Raw genomic sequence first — 15,767 nt, forward strand, 5'->3', positions numbered from 1 at the left:
ATTTCCCTGCCGAGGGTTGAGCTCCCAGCTGAGGGGTGAGTGTTGGCTTCTGAAGGAAGCTCTCTCTCACCTGAAAATGGGGTTCCCGGCAGCTTGGCTGGTGCGCGGGGCTGACCAGCATGGACTCGGCTTTACCCTTCAGCACTGGCGCATGGCATCGGCGCACAGACACTAATAAACCCGACTGTAAACGTGCTGAGGTGCAGCGGTCCCTGCGGAGCGGGTGAGTCTCTGCTAGGAGTCTGGCTCAGTTGCTCTCGCTGGGCAGAGCTCACGGGGTGCAGTTGGGGGCTGGCACCCCAGAGGTTCAGTTTCAGTAGGCGGTGAGGCCTGCCCCGGAGGCTGAGTGAGACTCCTGGGGCTCCGGCACACTGAAGGGGTTCCTCCATCAGACTGTTGTGAAACTGGAGGGGTTGCCCCGATCCTGTGGGTACATGACCCTTCCCTCCACAACCCCAAGCTCACACCACAGCTCAGTTCTGACAGAACAATTCCACTGTCGCCCAACTGGAGAAGACTCACAAGTGCAGGAGACAAGTGTAGGAACTGGCCCTAGCCTTAGGAACTCTCTGCCACCAGGGACAAGAGACCCGTAGCCGCACAGCGCTGCTCTCAGACTCTCAGAGCCAGGCTAAAGGCAAATAAACCTGGTACCCACTGAAGCCATCTCTCTCTGATGGGCCAGCAGGCAGAGGAATTGTTGCGATGCTATTTTTACCTCCTAGGGCGGTGCTCAGACAGCGAGGGGACGAGACAATTAGATGAGGCAGAATGGAGCAGCAGGAGACAGCGCTGTGTTCGCAGCAGCGTGGAATGGCTGGAGAGAAAGTGACAGTGACCAGGGCTCAGACACAGGGAAAGGGAGACAAAGCTGACAGCGAATTGATGGGCAAGGGAGACAGGAGCAGTCATGGAGATGCCAGGTCAGGTCCCGAGGAGGAGGAGAGCGGCGGCTGGACACCTCAGGGCAGAGAGGCAGAGGCCCAGCTCAGAGAGATTTGAGAAGCCCCAGTGGACCGGTGGTGATGGAAACACTAGGGCAAACGAGGCCTCCAAGAGGACAAACCTGAGTGACACCAACAGGCCTGGGGGAGAGGGGCGGCCCAGCCAGGGACAGGGAGCCAGCGAGCAGACAGGCATGGAACTAAGCGGGCAGGAAGAGGAGGGAGCAGAGACTTACAGCATGGAGGAGGGCGCCAAGGAGAGCCGAAGCCAGCTTGGAGGGGAGCAGGCAGGGAGCTGGAGGAGACACAGCCCAAGCCCGGAGAGTGGGAGGAATCCGGGTGAGAAGGGCGCAGAGCAACAGGAGGGGACGCGGTCAGGGGGTTACAGGCTGACCGGGCACGTGGGAGCAGGAGGAGGAGGAAGCAAGTTCTTGGGAGCTAGTGACAAGTTTGTTTCCTTTACAGCTGGCCGGGGAAGTGGGGGGGGGGGTCAGCAGCGAGAGGGGGCTGGAGGCAGGAGAGCGACTGAGGAAGGAGGAGTGAAGCTGCATAGGCTGGGGACGGAGAGGATGCCGGGGCAGTCACAGGATGCTCCCCAGCGGCTGCGCAGGAGCCCAGGCTATGCAAAGCAGGGTCCAGGTTAGGGGGGTGATCTCCCCTCTGCGCCCTGAGTCAGGGCCCTTGCCTGGGGAATTCCCCACCACCAGAAGCCGCCCCCCGCCAGGGTACGAGAGGCTAGACTCACCTCCTCCCAGGAGGGTGCAGTACGGCCCTGGCCAGGGGGCGCTCGGATGGGATCCTTCTCCTTTCTCCGAGAGAGGGAGGGAGGGAGTTTGTTCCTCTTCCTGGAGGGAATGAACATGCTTCTAAAGTTACGCAAGAGCCCCATCCCATGGGGAACCGCCTCCCAGCCGGGCAGCAGGGAGCAGCACCTGCCCACCCCCACACCACTAGCCCTCACCCCCAGCCCAGGGGACTCCACCCCCTGGGGCCGAGCCCAGGGCTTTTCACTCCAGGGGGCTCAGTCACTAACCCAGGCCACCAGGGAGCTGCTGCTCCCTGCCCGCTCTCCAGTCGGCCTGGGGGGGGACCTGGCAGGGATACCCTGGCAACTCTCCTTCCCGTCCCTTCCTTCCTAACACCTGCCCCTGGCTCCCGGCCAGCTCTGCAGCCTGCCCCCCACCCCCCGGGTTCTGTGCCCCCCAGCTCTGCAGCCTGCCCCCCCGGGTTCTGTGCCCCCCAGCTCTGCAGCCAGCCCCCCCGCCCCCCTGGGTTCTGTGCCCCCCAGCTCTGCAGCCAGCCCCCCCCGGGTTCTGCGCCCCCCAGCTCTGCAGCCAGCCCCCCCCACCCCCCTGGGTTCTGTGCCCCCCAGCTCTGCAGCCTGCCCCCCCACCCCCTGGGTTCTGCGCCCCCCCGGCCTGGGGGCTGCCTTTCCAGCAGGGCTGCTCCTGGCACAGCGACGCCCCCTCTGGGAGCTGCCACAACACACACCATTAGCACCACCGACCATGCGAACTGGGCAGCTCCCGGCCAGCCAGGGGCATCTGCACGGCTCTGCCCCATGGTCTCCCAATCTCCCCGCCCCACTGAACACCCCCTGCCCCACCATTCCCTCCGTATCCCCCCTCAACTGCCCACAGGCCCCCTTCGTCATGCGCACTCCTTCAGACTTCTGTCCCCCCCACCTGGCCCACACACACCCAGCCCTCCCCCACATCCCCCCACCCCATTCCCCTGCCCAGCCAACCCATCCCCCCAGCCACCCCCCACATACCCTTGCCCCATACCCCTGCCCCATCCCCCCTGCCCAGCCAGCCCATCCCCATCCCCCCCTCAGCCAGCCCATCCCCCCAGCCGCCCCCCACATCCCCCACCCCATTCCCCTGCTCAGCCAGCCCATCCCCCCAGCCACCCGCTCAGCCAACCCATCCCCCCCACATACCCGTCCCATCCCCCCGCCCAGCCAGCCCATCCCCCCAGCCATCCCCCCACATACCCCTGCCCAGCCACCCCCTGCCCCATCCCCCTGCCCAGCCAGCCCATCCCCATCCCTCCCGTGCCCTCTAGCCCCATCCCCCCTCAGCCAGCCTGCGCCCCCCAGCCGTCCCCCACATCCCCCACCCCATTCCCCTGCTCAGCCAGCCCATCCCCCCACATACCCCTGCCCCATCCCCCCCTCAGCCAGCCCATCCCCCCCAGCCGTCCCCCACATCCCCCACCCCATTCCCCTGCTCAGCCAGCCCATCCCCCCCACATACCCCTGCCCCATCCCCCCAGCCGTCCCCCACATCCCCCACCCCATTCCCCTGCTCAGCCAGCCCATCCCCCCCAGCCGTCCCCCACATCCCCCACCCCATTCCCCTGCTCAGCCAGCCCATCCCCTCAGCCACCCGCTCAGCCAACCCATCCCCCCCACATACCCCTGCCCCATCCCCCCAGCCGTCCCCCACCCCATTCCCCTGCTCAGCCAGCCCATCCCCCCACATACCCCTGCCCCATCCCCCCTCAGCCAGCCCATCCCCCCCAGCCATCCCCCACATCCCCCACCCCATTCCCCTGCTCAGCCAGCCCATCCCCCCCACATACCCCCGCCCCATCCCCCCAGCCACCCCCCACATCCCCCCCTCAGCCAGCCCGCGCCCCCCCAACCCCCTCGGCGCAGCCAGCCCGCGCTCCCGGCTCCACTCCCCCACTCATTCTCTCCCCCCCCCCCGGGCTGCGGGCTAATGCGCGGGCATCGGGAGCGCCCTTCCCGCACGTGCACGCGCCCCTTCCCGCGCGTAGAGCTCGCTCCAGCCCCAGCCTACCTGAGGCGGCTCCTCCTCCGCGCGCCCGGCGATGAGCGGGGCCTGCGCGCGCCCGAGGCAGGGGGCGGGGCCAGCGGAGGAGCGATGGTGCGCGCTCCCGAGCGTCCCAAGCGCTGAAACTTTCCACGTGTCAGGAATATGCGCGTGCCCGCCCGCCCAAAGAGACCCCCCCAACCCGCCCCACACAGAGACCCACCACCAGCCCCCTGCACCGAGACCCCCGACCCGCCCCACACAGAGACCCACCCCCAGCCCCCTGCACCGAGACCCCCAACCCACCCCACACACTGGGACAAGCCCCCGCCTCCAGTCCCAGCCCCCAACCCCCCAAACTGCCCCACACAGAGACCCACCACCTGCCCCAAGACCCCCAGATCCCAGCCCCTTGCACCGAGACCCCCAACCCACCCCACACACTGGGACCAGACCTGCACCTCCAGTCCCAGCCCCCAACCCCCCAAACTGTCCCACACAGAGACCCACCACCAGCCCCTGCCCCAAGACCCGCAGATCTCAGCCCCCTGCACCGAGACCCCCAACCCACCCCACACACTGAGACTGACCACCCCCCTAGTCCACTCCAGAATCCAGCCCCCCACACCGCAACCCCTCAAGTCCCCACTCTCAGACCCCCCCCAATACCAGATCCCTCCAATCTCAGCCCCCCACCATGATCCCCCAAACTCCAACCCATCCCCTGCACCGACCCCCCAAAGCAATCCCCTACATCAAACCCCCCACCAGTCCTCTGCACCAAAGCCTCCCAATCCACACCAATCCCACATGTTGAGACCCCTATCAGCCCCTTGTGTCAATACCTCCAAAACCTCTCAACTCAGACACCCCCACTGAGACCCCCAAATCCCAGAGCCCCCCACACCACAACCCTATCCACACCCTCAATCCCAGATCCCCACCAACCTCCTACACAGAGACCCCCATCAGCCCCCTATGTCGATGCCTCCCAAATACCAGACCCCTCTGCACTGAGACCCTCAACAAGCGCTAAATCCCAGACACCCCCACCCACACCCCACACTGAGACCCCCAAATCCCAGCCCCCTACAAGGCACACAAACACCCCCCATCCCTGGCCCCCCAACACTCTCTACTGAGACCCCCCCAAGTCCCAGAGATCCCTAATTCCCCTCCCTGCACCAAGGTACACAACAGCCCCCTCCAAGAATCTGCACTGAGCCCCACAGGGGCAGGTGGGTCCAGGCCCGCCCTGCCCCATACACACATGCCTGCGGTGAGCCCGTGCTGCCCCCTGCTGAGCGACAGGCAGCGGTGCAGGGATGTTGCAGCCAGAGGGGACAAAGAGTCCCGTGGCACCTTACAGACGTATTGGAGCATGACCTTTCGTGGGTGAATACCCGCTTCGTCAGACGCATGTGACGCGAGTATTCACCCACAAAAGCTGTTAGTCTATAAAGTGCCACAGGACTCTTTGTCGCTTTTTACAGATCCAGACTAACACGGCTACCCCTCGGATACTTGCAGCCAGGAGCGGCCGAGGGGGGCTGGGCAGCCAGGCACTAAGGGGGCTCAGCAGAAACCATGGCCCTGCCCGTGCCCAGCCCCAGGGGAAACTGAGGCCTATGTGGGGAGAGCCTGCTGCTCCTATTACTAAGCGCTGCCAAGCTGTGGCTCCACACAGGCACTCGCTCTCCCAAGCCAGGGTGTCTCCCTCTTTATTTACCTGTGGCATGGAACAGCCCCACTGAGAGACAGGCCCTGCCCTGCTCGGACCATGGCCAGCCCCACTGAGAGACATGCCCTGCTCTGCCTGCGGCCAGCCCCACTGAGAGACAGGCCCTGCCCTGCTCGGACCACGGCCAGCCCCACTGAGAGACAGGCCCTGCCCTGCTCGGACCACGGCCAGCCCCACTAAAAGACAGGTCCTACCCTACCTGCGGCCAGCCCCACTGAGAGACAGGCCCTGCTCTGCCTGCGGCCAGCCCCACTGAGAGAGCCCCTGGCCAGACCACAGCCAGCCCCACTAAAAGACAGGTCCTACCCTACCTGCGGCCAGCCCCACTGAGAGACAGGCCCTGCTCTGCCTGCGGCCAGCCCCACTGAGAGACAGGCCCTGCCCGGGCCACGGCCAGCCCCCCTGGTCCATTGGTCAGCACAGGAAACAGAAATATCATCTCTGCCAGTCAGCATGGTTTCAAGGAAGTTGGGGCGTGTTTTGGGTGGTTGTTTTTTTCACAGGATTGCAGATCTGGCTGATAAAGGTCACTGCGTTGGTATCGTGTGCTTGGTGTCTCCAAGGCATTTAACGTAATGTGTGGCATTTTGATGAAAAAGCTATGTGGAATTATCAGGGCACATGATTAGATTAAAACCAGGCTCACGGGCAGATCTCAGAATGTACTTGGTCATGGGGAGAGATCAACTGGTGCGGCAGTTTCTAGTTGATGTTATCAAATCGTGCAGATGAGAAAGGTTGGCAGAGTGATAAATATTGAGAAGAACAGGTCACTGTTAGAGTGCTCGGAATCGCCTGGTTAAATGGTCACAGCCCAACACAAGGCAATACAGGAGCCAAGCACAGGGGTCATACGTACAGAATGGGAGAGCACTGACTCGGAGTCATTGCAGACAGGAGCTCTTGGTGCCAGGCTGTGGTGCAAAGGGCTAATGTGATCCTTGGCTGTGTAAAAGGGGAATATCAAGTAGAAATAGGGACGCGATCCTGGTAAGATCACTCGTAGAATACTACTGGCAGTTCTGGTGACCACACTTTGAGGAGGAGGTGGAAATACTGCAGAGTGCCAAAGGGGGCCACAGGAATGACCCAGGGCTGGAAAACAAGCCGTATAACGCAAGGCTAAAGGAGCTTATTGAGGCTGAGAGGTGACCGATCAGTGTCTAGGCACCAACACATGGACAAGAGATCTGGTAGTGGGGGCTTTGCAATGCTGCTGACTACAGGTCTGTGCCCCTGGGATCGCGGTGTGTGACTGCAGCAGGGGGGAAGATACCTCAGCGAGCAAGCGAGCTTGGGTAGCAACAGCAATGGAGCCACGGTAGCCCGGGCTACCTGCTGGAGCACACACCCAGGCCAGGCTGTCCAGCCTGGGCTGCCGCAGCATCACTGGTGTTCTCAGAGCTGCTGCAGTCACCCCTCCCACTGCACTGTGGACGGACCCTGACTCAGCAAGATTATAACGCTTCTGGCTTTAAACTCTATTCACTCCTGAGCGGGCACAGACCTGGCGCGCCGCAGGCCCTGCCCCGAGGGAGCCGAGCGGGTCAAAGACTTCGCTCCGCGGGCCCTGCCCCGAGGGAGCCAAGCAGGGCGTGGACCTCGCACCGCAGGCCCTGCCCCGAGGGAGCCAAGCAGGGCGTGGACCTCGCACCGCAAGCCCTGCCCCGAGGGAGCCAAGCGGGTCACAGACCTGGCGCCGCGGGCCCTGCCCCGAGGGAGCTGACCGGGGCACAGACCCGGCGCCGCGGGCCCTGCCCCGAGGGAGCTGAGTGGGGCACAGACCCAGCACCGCGGGCCCTGCCCCGAGGGAGCTGAGTGGGGCACAGGCGTAGCGCACTGCAGGCCCTGCCCCGAGGGAGCCGAGCGGGTCACAGGCCTGGTGTGCCGCGGGCCCTGCCCTGAGGGAGTCGAGCAGGGCGTGGACCTGCCCTGAGGGAGCAGAGCGGACCGCAGGCCTGGCCCGAGGGAACCGAGCGGGGCGCGGACCTGGCCCGAGGGAACCGAGCGGGGCGCGGACCTGGCCCGAGGGAACCGAGCGGGGCGCGGACCTGGTGCGCCGCTGAGCCCTGCTCCAGAGTCAGGGAACACCCCGCCCCTCAGAGCGAATTCCCACGCCCCGGGAGGCAGAGCGTGGAGTGCAGGGTTTGGGGGGGGCATCCTGGAGACAGAGGGGAGCAGCCTGTGCCATGGCGGGAAGGGGAGGGGCGAGCAGGCCCCACGGGCTGTACCATGGCGGGAGGTGGGGTGGGCTGTGCCAGGGCGGGGGGAGGGGCGGGCAGGCCCCACGGGCTGTGCCAGGGGGAGGGGCGGGCTGTGCCAGGGCGGGGGGAGGGGCGGGACGGGCTATTATTGGAGAAGCGCCCGGCGGGGTCCGGGTCCCCTGTGACCTGGCGGGGCGGGGCCTGGGCCAGAGCCAGGACTACAAACACCCGGACCGGCCTGGAAGCGCGGGGGCTGCCGGGAGCTGTGGGGGGGCGGGGCCGCGCGGGGGCTGCCGGGAGCGGGGCGGGGGGGCGGGGCCGCGCGGGGGCTGCCGGGAGTTGTGGGGGCGGGGCCGCGCGGGGGCTGCCGGGAGCGGGGCGGGGGAGGGGCCGCGCGGGGGCTGCCGGGAGTTGTGGGGGCGGGGCCGCGCGGGGGCTGCCGGGAGCTGTAGTCCGGGCGGGCCCGGTGCGGAGCGATGCAGAAATACGAGAAGCTGGAGAAGATCGGGGAAGGTACCGGGGGGGTCGCGCCGCGTCTGCCCGGGCTGTGCATAGCCCCCGCCCTGCGGCCAGGCCCCGCTCGGCTCAGAGCCGGCAGCTGGGGTTGCAGTGGGGCCAGGCTGGGGTTGTGCGGGGGGGGGCAGTGATGCGGTGGGGCTGGGCTGGGGTTGCAGTGGGGCCAGGCTGGGGTTGTGGGGGGGGCAGTGATGCGGTGGGGCTGGGCTGGGGTTGCAGTGGGGCCGGGCTGGGGTTGCGGGGGGGGGGGGCAGTGATGTGGTGGGGCCGGGCTGGGGTTGCAGTGGGGCTGGGGTGGCAGTGGAGGCAGTGATGCGGTGGGGCTGGGCTGGGGTTGCGGTGGGGGGGCAGTGATGCGGTGGGGCTGGGGTTGTGGGGGGGCAGTGATGCGGTGGGGCTGGGCTGGGGTTGTAGTGGGGCCGGGCTGAGGTTGTGGGGGGGGGCAGTGATGCAGCAGGGCTGGGCTGGGGTTGCAGTGGGGCTGGGGTGGCAGTGGGGGCAGTGATGCGGTGGGGCTGGGCTGGGGTTGCGCGGGGGGGCAGTGATGCAGCGGGGCCGGGCTGGGGTTGCAGTGGGGCTGGGGTGGCAGTGGGGCCAGGCTGGGAGACGGGTGCTGCAATTGCTGTATGGTTGAGCTTGAGGTTGCGGGGCTGGCACTGGCGTGCCTGGTTTTCACGGCCTCTCCCCACAGGGACCTACGGGACCGTGTTCAAAGCCAAGAACAGGGAGACCCATGAGATCGTGGCGTTGAAGAGGGTCCGGCTGGATGATGACGACGAGGTGACCAGCCCGCTCCGCTTTAGTGCCCAGTGGTGGCCGGTGCTGCTGCTTCGGCCCCATAGTGGCTCCAGTATAAGGGGGTGGCCGTTCCCCTCAGGGACCAGATGGGGGCTGCAGCCGCCAGCAGATGTTCCCAGCTGCTGGGGAACAGGTTTGGGCCCAAGCCTTGCCATGGCTGCCTATCCTGGGGGCTCACCAGCCTTTGTGGTTCCTGGGCCCTGTTCTACTGTTTCTGCCCCACTGGGCTTGAGGCTAATGCCTCTCTGTGCATTTGGCCAATGCCCTGCTGGGGGCGCGTAGGGTCCCGGCTGGGTGGGGCAGCATGTGCTGATAACCTCTCTCTCTCCTTCTCTAGGGTGTTCCCAGCTCTGCCCTGCGGGAGATCTGCCTGCTCAAGGAGCTGAAACACAAGAACATCGTCAGGCAAGGACATTCCTTGGGCCAGGCAGGCCAGGCGGCTCCGGATGGGGCTGGGGTTGGATCTGGACACGTGGAGCTCCTGGGTGCTGTGTGGCATTGTCCCCCCTCCGCTCTCCTCTCCATGAGTCCCATATGAGCTGTGGGGAGCTGCTCAGGGCTGGGGGATGGGACAGTGTTTGTCCCTTTCACAGCAGGGCTGCCACTGGGGTGACCTGCTTGTTTTCCACCCCGGCCCTCGGGCCCCTGAGGCAAACGGCCGGGGGCCAGTGCTGGATACACCCCCCCGGGGGGGGCATGCTCTTGGCACTGGGGCTGGCAGGAGGCCCCGTTTGCTGTTGAAGGGCCCGTGGGTTCCTGCTGGGGGCGCTCACTGGGTTTTCCCTGCATTGCAGGCTGCACGATGTCCTGCACAGTGACAAGAAGCTGACGCTGGTGTTTGAGTTCTGTGACCAGGTGAGCTGGGGAGGGGGAGCCCACAAGGCACTGAAGGCCCTGGGGATCCGTATGCTCCCCTGCCTCCAGGAGGGAAATGGGGAGCCCGGGGTGAATTCCACTGTCATCCCTGAGGGGGAGCGAAGTTGTCCGGGTGCCCCTGAGCTCCCCAGCTCCCCTCTGACCCAGGCGTCCCTCTTTTCCTGCTAGGACCTGAAGAAATACTTTGACAGCTGCAATGGGGACCTGGACCCTGAGAATGTCAAGGTGGGTTTGCAGGGCTGGGCTATGATGGGGCCTCGCAGGGGGGCGGGGAGTCAGTCACCGCGCCCAGTTCAGTGGCCCCCATGAGCAGCCCCTTTCCAAGGGTGGTTCTGAGTTGGCAGCTCCCCAGGCTCACAGCATCACAAGCTGCTGCTCCCAGACAGTGGGTCTTGGTTCCCTTTGGCCTGGCGGGGAGAATTCCCTGTCCTGGCTGGGGCACGGGTAGGGCTGGGTTCCAACTGCAGCGTGCTCAGCGCTGCCCTCTCTTTCAGTCCTTCATGTACCAGCTGCTGAAGGGCCTGGCCTTCTGCCACAGCCGTAACGTGCTGCACAGAGACCTCAAACCCCAGAACCTGCTGATCAACAGAGTGAGTGCCCCACGCAGGCCAAACGGGGGGGCCATTGCTGCTGCTGGGCTGGCGTGTGGGGCATTGCCAGGGCTGGCGGGATCCCAGGGCTGGGCTGGCAGGGGCTGAGGGTCGAGATTGAGTGGGGGCCCAGGGCAGGGCTGGCAGGGGCCCAGGGCAGGGCTGGCAGGGGCTGAGGGTTGGGATTGAGGGGGGCCCAGGGCAGGGCTGGCAGGGGCTGCTCGTTGTGTCCTCTCACCCGCTCCTCTCGGGGCTCTAGTCTCTGCCTTCTGAGCACAGAGCAGGAGCTTCGCTGCTGCTCTGGCTCTGGGTGGCAGCCGCAGTTCCTGGCGGGCGGCGTGCTCTGCAGGGCTGATTCGCAATGGCTGGTTCATCTCCTTCTCTCGGCAGAACGGGGAGCTCAAACTGGCCGACTTTGGCTTGGCTCGGGCCTTCGGGATCCCTGTGCGCTGTTATTCGGCAGAGGTGAGCGGTCGGGGACGTCGTGGGGGCCCCTTCCGCAAGTCGGCTGGTGTGTGCGGCTGTTCTGCAGGGGACTCGCCCCTAGTGCTGTGCTGTGAAAGGAGAGCACGGCCCCCCCCCCCCACCCCGGCACCACGCTGGGGCAGTGGGGCCAGCACTCTCTGCGAGGGGAGAGTGCCCCCTGCTGAGCCCACCTAGAGCTGCACTGATGTCCGGGGGGCAGCGCTGATGGTGGGAGAGCACCCGGTAGTGGTGGTTCATGGGGATGGGCTGTTCCCATCCTCTCTTCCCTGCTTAGCCGGTGCCTCTGCTTGGATCACACGGCAGCTGGGGCAAAGCTAGGAAGCTGCTGCTGGCTCTGGGGGGTGTTGGCCAGCCCCATTCGCTGCAGGGGGGACGGGTCAGCAACCATGGCGGGGTGCTACAACAGCCATGGAAGGGGGCTATGGGAGGAGGGGGAAGCCACCCAGTGGCCCGCCCAGCTGCCCAGAGCTTGGGGCCAGATGTGGTCCTCAGGCCGGCAGCTCGGCTGCGCCTCCCGCGGGCTGTTCTCGGGCAGTGGGGGTCTGACCGCCTGTCTCCACCCCCTGCAGGTTGTCACGCTGTGGTACCGTCCCCCTGATGTGCTGTTTGGTGCCAAGCTCTACTCCACCTCCATAGACATGTGGTCAGCGGGCTGCATCTTTGCAGGTATGCGGTGCCCGGCTCCCCGCTGTGGAGGGGCTGTGCTCCGAGCGCAGGGGGGCGGTGTCTGCAGGGCTTCCTGGGCTCAGCCCTGTCTCTCTCCCCGCAGAGCTGGCCAATGCTGGGCGGCCTCTGTTCCCGGGGAACGACGTGGACGACCAGCTGAAGAGGATTTTCCGATATCCTTTTTAACCTGGTGTTTGGGAGGATTTGTTTAGCAAGGGGAGGGAAGAACAAAAGGCCCAGGCAGGAGGACAGCCTGGGTTTCCTGCCCCCCTTCGGGTGGGAGGAGCATGTGGCTCCCAGAGGGGATGGCCTCCCCCTGCCCGAAGGAGCCCTGTGGGGGGTGGTAGGATGTGCCTTGGGCAGGGCCTGGCTCTGCCTGTGGGCCGGAGCTGAGGTGCTCCCCTCCCCTCCCCCAGTTGGCTGTCTGGGGTCTGTGGGGGCAGAGATGGTCCTTAACCCACCCCAAGTTGCTGGGAACCCCAACTGAAGAGCAGTGGCCGGCCATGACCAAGCTCCCAGACTACAAGGTGAGTCCCAGGCTGGGGATCGGCGCCCAGGGCCTGGCCCATAGAGGGGGCCGCTCTGGGGCCCGCCCTGTTCTCGGGGGCAGGGGGCATGGAGCTGCCCCCTCCAGCCACAAGCTGCAGCTCTTGGGTCCATGTCAGTGGGAGCCACAAACGACGTGTGACAGGTGTGAGCCCGGCACAACGGGCAGGCCCCGGGTCCGCTGGAGACGAGAGTATGTAGGGGCTGGCTGGGCTCTCGGAGCATCAGGGCCAGGGAGGGAGCAGCTGCCAGGCCCAGTCTGGGAGTTAGTGCCTGGGGGGGGCGGCAGGCTTAGTGTCTGGAGGGGGAAAGGGAGGCGGGCTGGCCCTGTCTCCTGGGGGGGATGAGTGCTGGGTCGAGGTTAGTGGGCAGGTGGGGGCAGGTTGGCCTGTCTCCGGGGGGAGGTGGGGCTTGGCCTGTCTTCGGGGGGGGGATTAGTGCTGGGGGGTGTCCTAGCTGTCTCCCTCTCTCCCCTCAGCCGTACCCCATGTACCCTGCAACAACGTCGCTGCTCAACGTGGTGCCCAAACTCAATGCCACAGGTCGGGACCTGCTCCAGGTGAGTGCCCTGCTGCCCTGGGCTGAGCAGGTGCTGTGGACCCAGCCCCAGGAAGGGGGGGACTGCTGGGGTCCTGTGACTGACCATGACGGTTTTGGGGCACCTTGGCCCAGGCCCTTCATCTACGTACCGCTGACAGCCCCCCTCTGTGTTCCCCGTGGGTGGGGGCAGCAGCTGGGCATCCAGGTAGCTTCTCTGCCTCTCCTCGCCCTCCCCTGTGGGGCTACCCCAGACAGCCCCCTCCCCAGGGTGGGGAATGGGCTTCTGACCCTCCCCCAGCTCCAGGGGTGGGGGGCGCCTAGCCCCATTGCCCATCCCCCGCCCCCTCCTCACCCAGCCCCTCTCCTACCTCCACAGAACCTGCTGAAGTGCAACCCGGTGCAGCGGATCTCGGCCGAGGAGGCGCTGCAGCATTCCTACTTCACCGACTTCTGCCTCCCGTAGAGACGCCCGGAGCCGGGCCTGCCGGCCAGCCTCCCCCCTGCTCCACCGGCGTGTGGGGGAGGGGATGTCCCGGAGCCGGGCCTGCCGGCCAGCCTCCCACCTGCTCCACCGGCATGTGGGGGAGGGGATGTCCCGGGGCCGGGCCTGCCGGCCAGCCTCCCCCCTGCTCCCCTTGCGTGGGGGGGAGGGATGTCCCGGGGCCAGGGCACTGGGTGATGGGCAGGGCCCTGTGTCCCACCTCCTCCCCCAAGATATTTATTAGGTTTTTAACCCATTGCAGCGCCTGGTTTTCTACCAGTCTCTGCTGGGACCCCATGGACAGGAGCCAGCCCCCTCCCTGCCCTGCTGCGAGTGCTCATCGCCCCGGTACCCTGCAGCGTCACCGGCCTCCCACGGGACAGGGACGGCCCTGGGGTTCCAGCGGGGCACAGGAAAGGGGGGAGCCACTGCTGTCGCCTCCTTTGCCGGGGATCCAGGGGCAAGAGACGGCTCCTGCTTGGCTGGCATGGGACGTGGTGCCCCCGGCGCAGGCTGCCCCTTCTTGCCATGGCCCCTGCTGGGCCCTGGGTGGGGCCCCCCTCCAGCTGGGACTCCTTGGGGGGCCGGGCAGCTTCCCTCCCCCTCGTACCGTGCTCCTGTGTGGCTGATGGTGTATGTTTAATTTCATAAACTGTTCCCCTCCCCCAGCCCGCGTCCTGCGCTCTTGTCCCTTCCGTGGTGGGCGGGGAGGGTTGCTGGGGCCGCCCCGGGCATTACCCTCAGCCTGGGCCAGTCCTGTGGGTCAGGATGCTGACGCGCCTGCCCTGCTGTTCGTGGGAGGGGCAGCGAGTCTGGGGGGTTGTGGCTGAAAGGTGGGGGGCTGCTGCTACACCAGGGCCCTGCAGGGCCTGGGGAGAGCCTGGCTGTGGTGACGACGGGGTGTCGGCTCCGGGGTCCTGCGGGGTGAGTGGAGCATGGCGATGGGGCAGCGCCCCCCCCCCCCCCCCCCCAACACACACCAGGTGGCAGCCCGTGGGCTGCTAGCAGAGAGCTGGACGTGCCCCTTCACTGCAGGCCCAGCCTAGCACCCTCCCCTCGAGCCCCATGTGGGCCCTGCAGGGCCCCCCAGGCCTGTCCAGCCCTGCCTCCCCCCCAACGACGCGCAGCTGCTTAGAGCCCTTTCAGCCTGGAACTGACCAAGCAGAGATGGGAAGTTGGAACCGCCAGGCGGGTTTTTAATGATACACAGGATCCGCGCTAGGCTGGAGAGGTGCAAGCTGCAGCTGTCTCTATGCTGGGGGGGCACAGGTGTGGGGGAGCAGGGCAGGGGGCACAGATGGGCAAGGGGGGTGCTTCAAGCAGCTCATGCAGATATGTGGCCAGCGGGCCTGTCAGACAGGGTCACCAACACAACGGGCCTGGTTAGTCCTTGGGGCCTCCCAGTCTCCATGTGCCCCAGCAGAGGGGCCCCAGGCCACCCCCTGCCTCTCGCCGTTGCAGGGCCCAGGAAGACCAGGAGTGCAAGCCCTGCCCAGCCCCAGGGGTCAGCCGTCCTGAGTGAGTTGTGAGGGTGCTGGTGCCCCAGGGCGGGGGAGCCCTGGGGGCGGTGCCCCGGGGAGGGGCTGCAGGCAGCGGGAGGCTATGCCAAGCTCAGTGCTGGGGTAGAGGCTCCCTGGGGAGGGGAGAGCTGGCTCCGCTCTCTGTGCCTTGGCAGGGACGTTGGGCAGCAGCCAGACACCCTGGCTTGTCGGAGGTGCTGCCTCCCATCCCTGGGGCAGCTGGCGTGATCCTGGCCAGGCCAGGGCACTCCAGTGCTGGGGTCAGCACCCCCCTGCCTGCAGAGGGGCTGACCCCTGGGGATCCCAATCCCCCCCCCCCCACGGGGCAGGGGGGAAACCAGAGCATAAGTTCCCCGGGCGGGGGCCGTGCACGGAGCCACAGCTTGCCCCAGGCCCCACTGAGCCCAGTGTGGGCAAACCCAGGACTGCACCACTGCTGATGTCCCCTTCCCAGGGGCTGCCCTGGTGCCCTCTCCACTGCCAAGCCGCGGCTGCCTGGCCGGAGCAGCTCGGGTCTTGCTGGAGGCGAGAGGCCGGTGGGCTGGGTCTGCAAGGCGCAGCCGCCCCCTCAGCAGGCAAACTCCTCGAAGTTGCCGAGAGCTGGGTGCCGAGGTAGCATGTTCGGGGTGTAGCCAAGACTGTCCGAGTGGCTCCGCAGTGTGTTACAGGTGCTCTGGGGAGGAACAGGGGGTGAGAAGCAGGCAGTGTCTCCGCCCACCCCCTCCCAGATCCCTGCCCTGCTGCCCCTACAGCCGTGGTCTGCCTCCCCTCCCCTACCCACGTTCCTGGGTCCCTGGCTGGGGCTGGCTGCTGGTGCCATGACCCTCCTGGCATGCTCTGATGCCAGGGCCGTGCCAGGCTCCCCCGGTTCTGGACCGGGAGGGTCTGTGGGAGCCACATGCAATTGGCCTAGGCTGTGTCTGTAACATGGCGTCGCTGATGGCACAGGACGCGGAGGGTGCTAGTAAAACGTGCTGATGAGACGGGCGGGGCAGTCAGCCGGGCACTGGAGGAGCCCCAGGCAGAGAAAGAGCAGGGGGAAGAGGGGCAGCGGGGGCTGCTGGGCCGAGCAGCCGGGG

The 15,767-nt window shown here is 66.5% G+C and overlaps 3 protein-coding genes across 11 annotated transcripts in view; 1 reads left to right on the forward strand and 2 right to left on the reverse strand.

Annotated features, from left to right (window-relative positions):
• SLC4A2 (solute carrier family 4 member 2) overlaps positions 1-3,890 on the reverse strand; it is a 68,183-nt gene extending 64,293 nt beyond the window's left edge. For 3 of the 8 annotated variants that reach the window (XM_065586471.1, XM_065586463.1, XM_065586475.1), the window contains exons 1-2: positions 2,436-2,588; positions 1,690-1,789 (exon numbers count right to left, since the gene is read on the reverse strand). The gene's annotated coding sequence lies outside the window, so the exon portion shown is untranslated. Of the gene's footprint in view, positions 1-718; positions 818-1,689; positions 1,790-2,435; positions 2,589-3,751 lie in introns of those variants that run through there. The other 5 variants (XM_065586468.1, XM_065586466.1, XM_065586469.1 and 2 more) reach the window with 5 other exon arrangements.
• A 4,150-nt stretch (positions 3,891-8,040) lies between these two features.
• On the forward strand, positions 8,041-13,836 carry CDK5 (cyclin dependent kinase 5). The gene is given in 12 exon segments (XM_065586664.1): positions 8,041-8,182; positions 8,877-8,965; positions 9,321-9,388; positions 9,778-9,838; positions 10,028-10,084; positions 10,354-10,449; positions 10,840-10,914; positions 11,505-11,601; positions 11,705-11,793; positions 12,069-12,128; positions 12,626-12,706; positions 13,064-13,836. Coding segments are annotated over 12 exon segments (897 nt in total). The 5' UTR covers positions 8,041-8,145; the 3' UTR covers positions 13,151-13,836.
• A 502-nt stretch (positions 13,837-14,338) lies between these two features.
• The window catches only part of ASIC3 (acid sensing ion channel subunit 3), a 40,807-nt gene continuing 39,378 nt past the window's right edge, over positions 14,339-15,767 (reverse strand). For both annotated transcript variants that reach the window (XM_024111717.3, XM_005289732.5), the window contains one exon: positions 14,339-15,361. In XM_024111717.3, coding sequence (XP_023967485.1) covers positions 15,257-15,361 — 105 coding nt within the window. In that variant the 3' untranslated portion in view covers positions 14,339-15,256. The remainder of the gene's footprint in view (positions 15,362-15,767) is intronic.

The sequence above is a fragment of the Chrysemys picta genome, chromosome 2, assembly GCF_011386835.1.
Source record: "Chrysemys picta bellii isolate R12L10 chromosome 2, ASM1138683v2, whole genome shotgun sequence".
NCBI lineage: Eukaryota > Metazoa > Chordata > Testudines > Emydidae > Chrysemys > Chrysemys picta.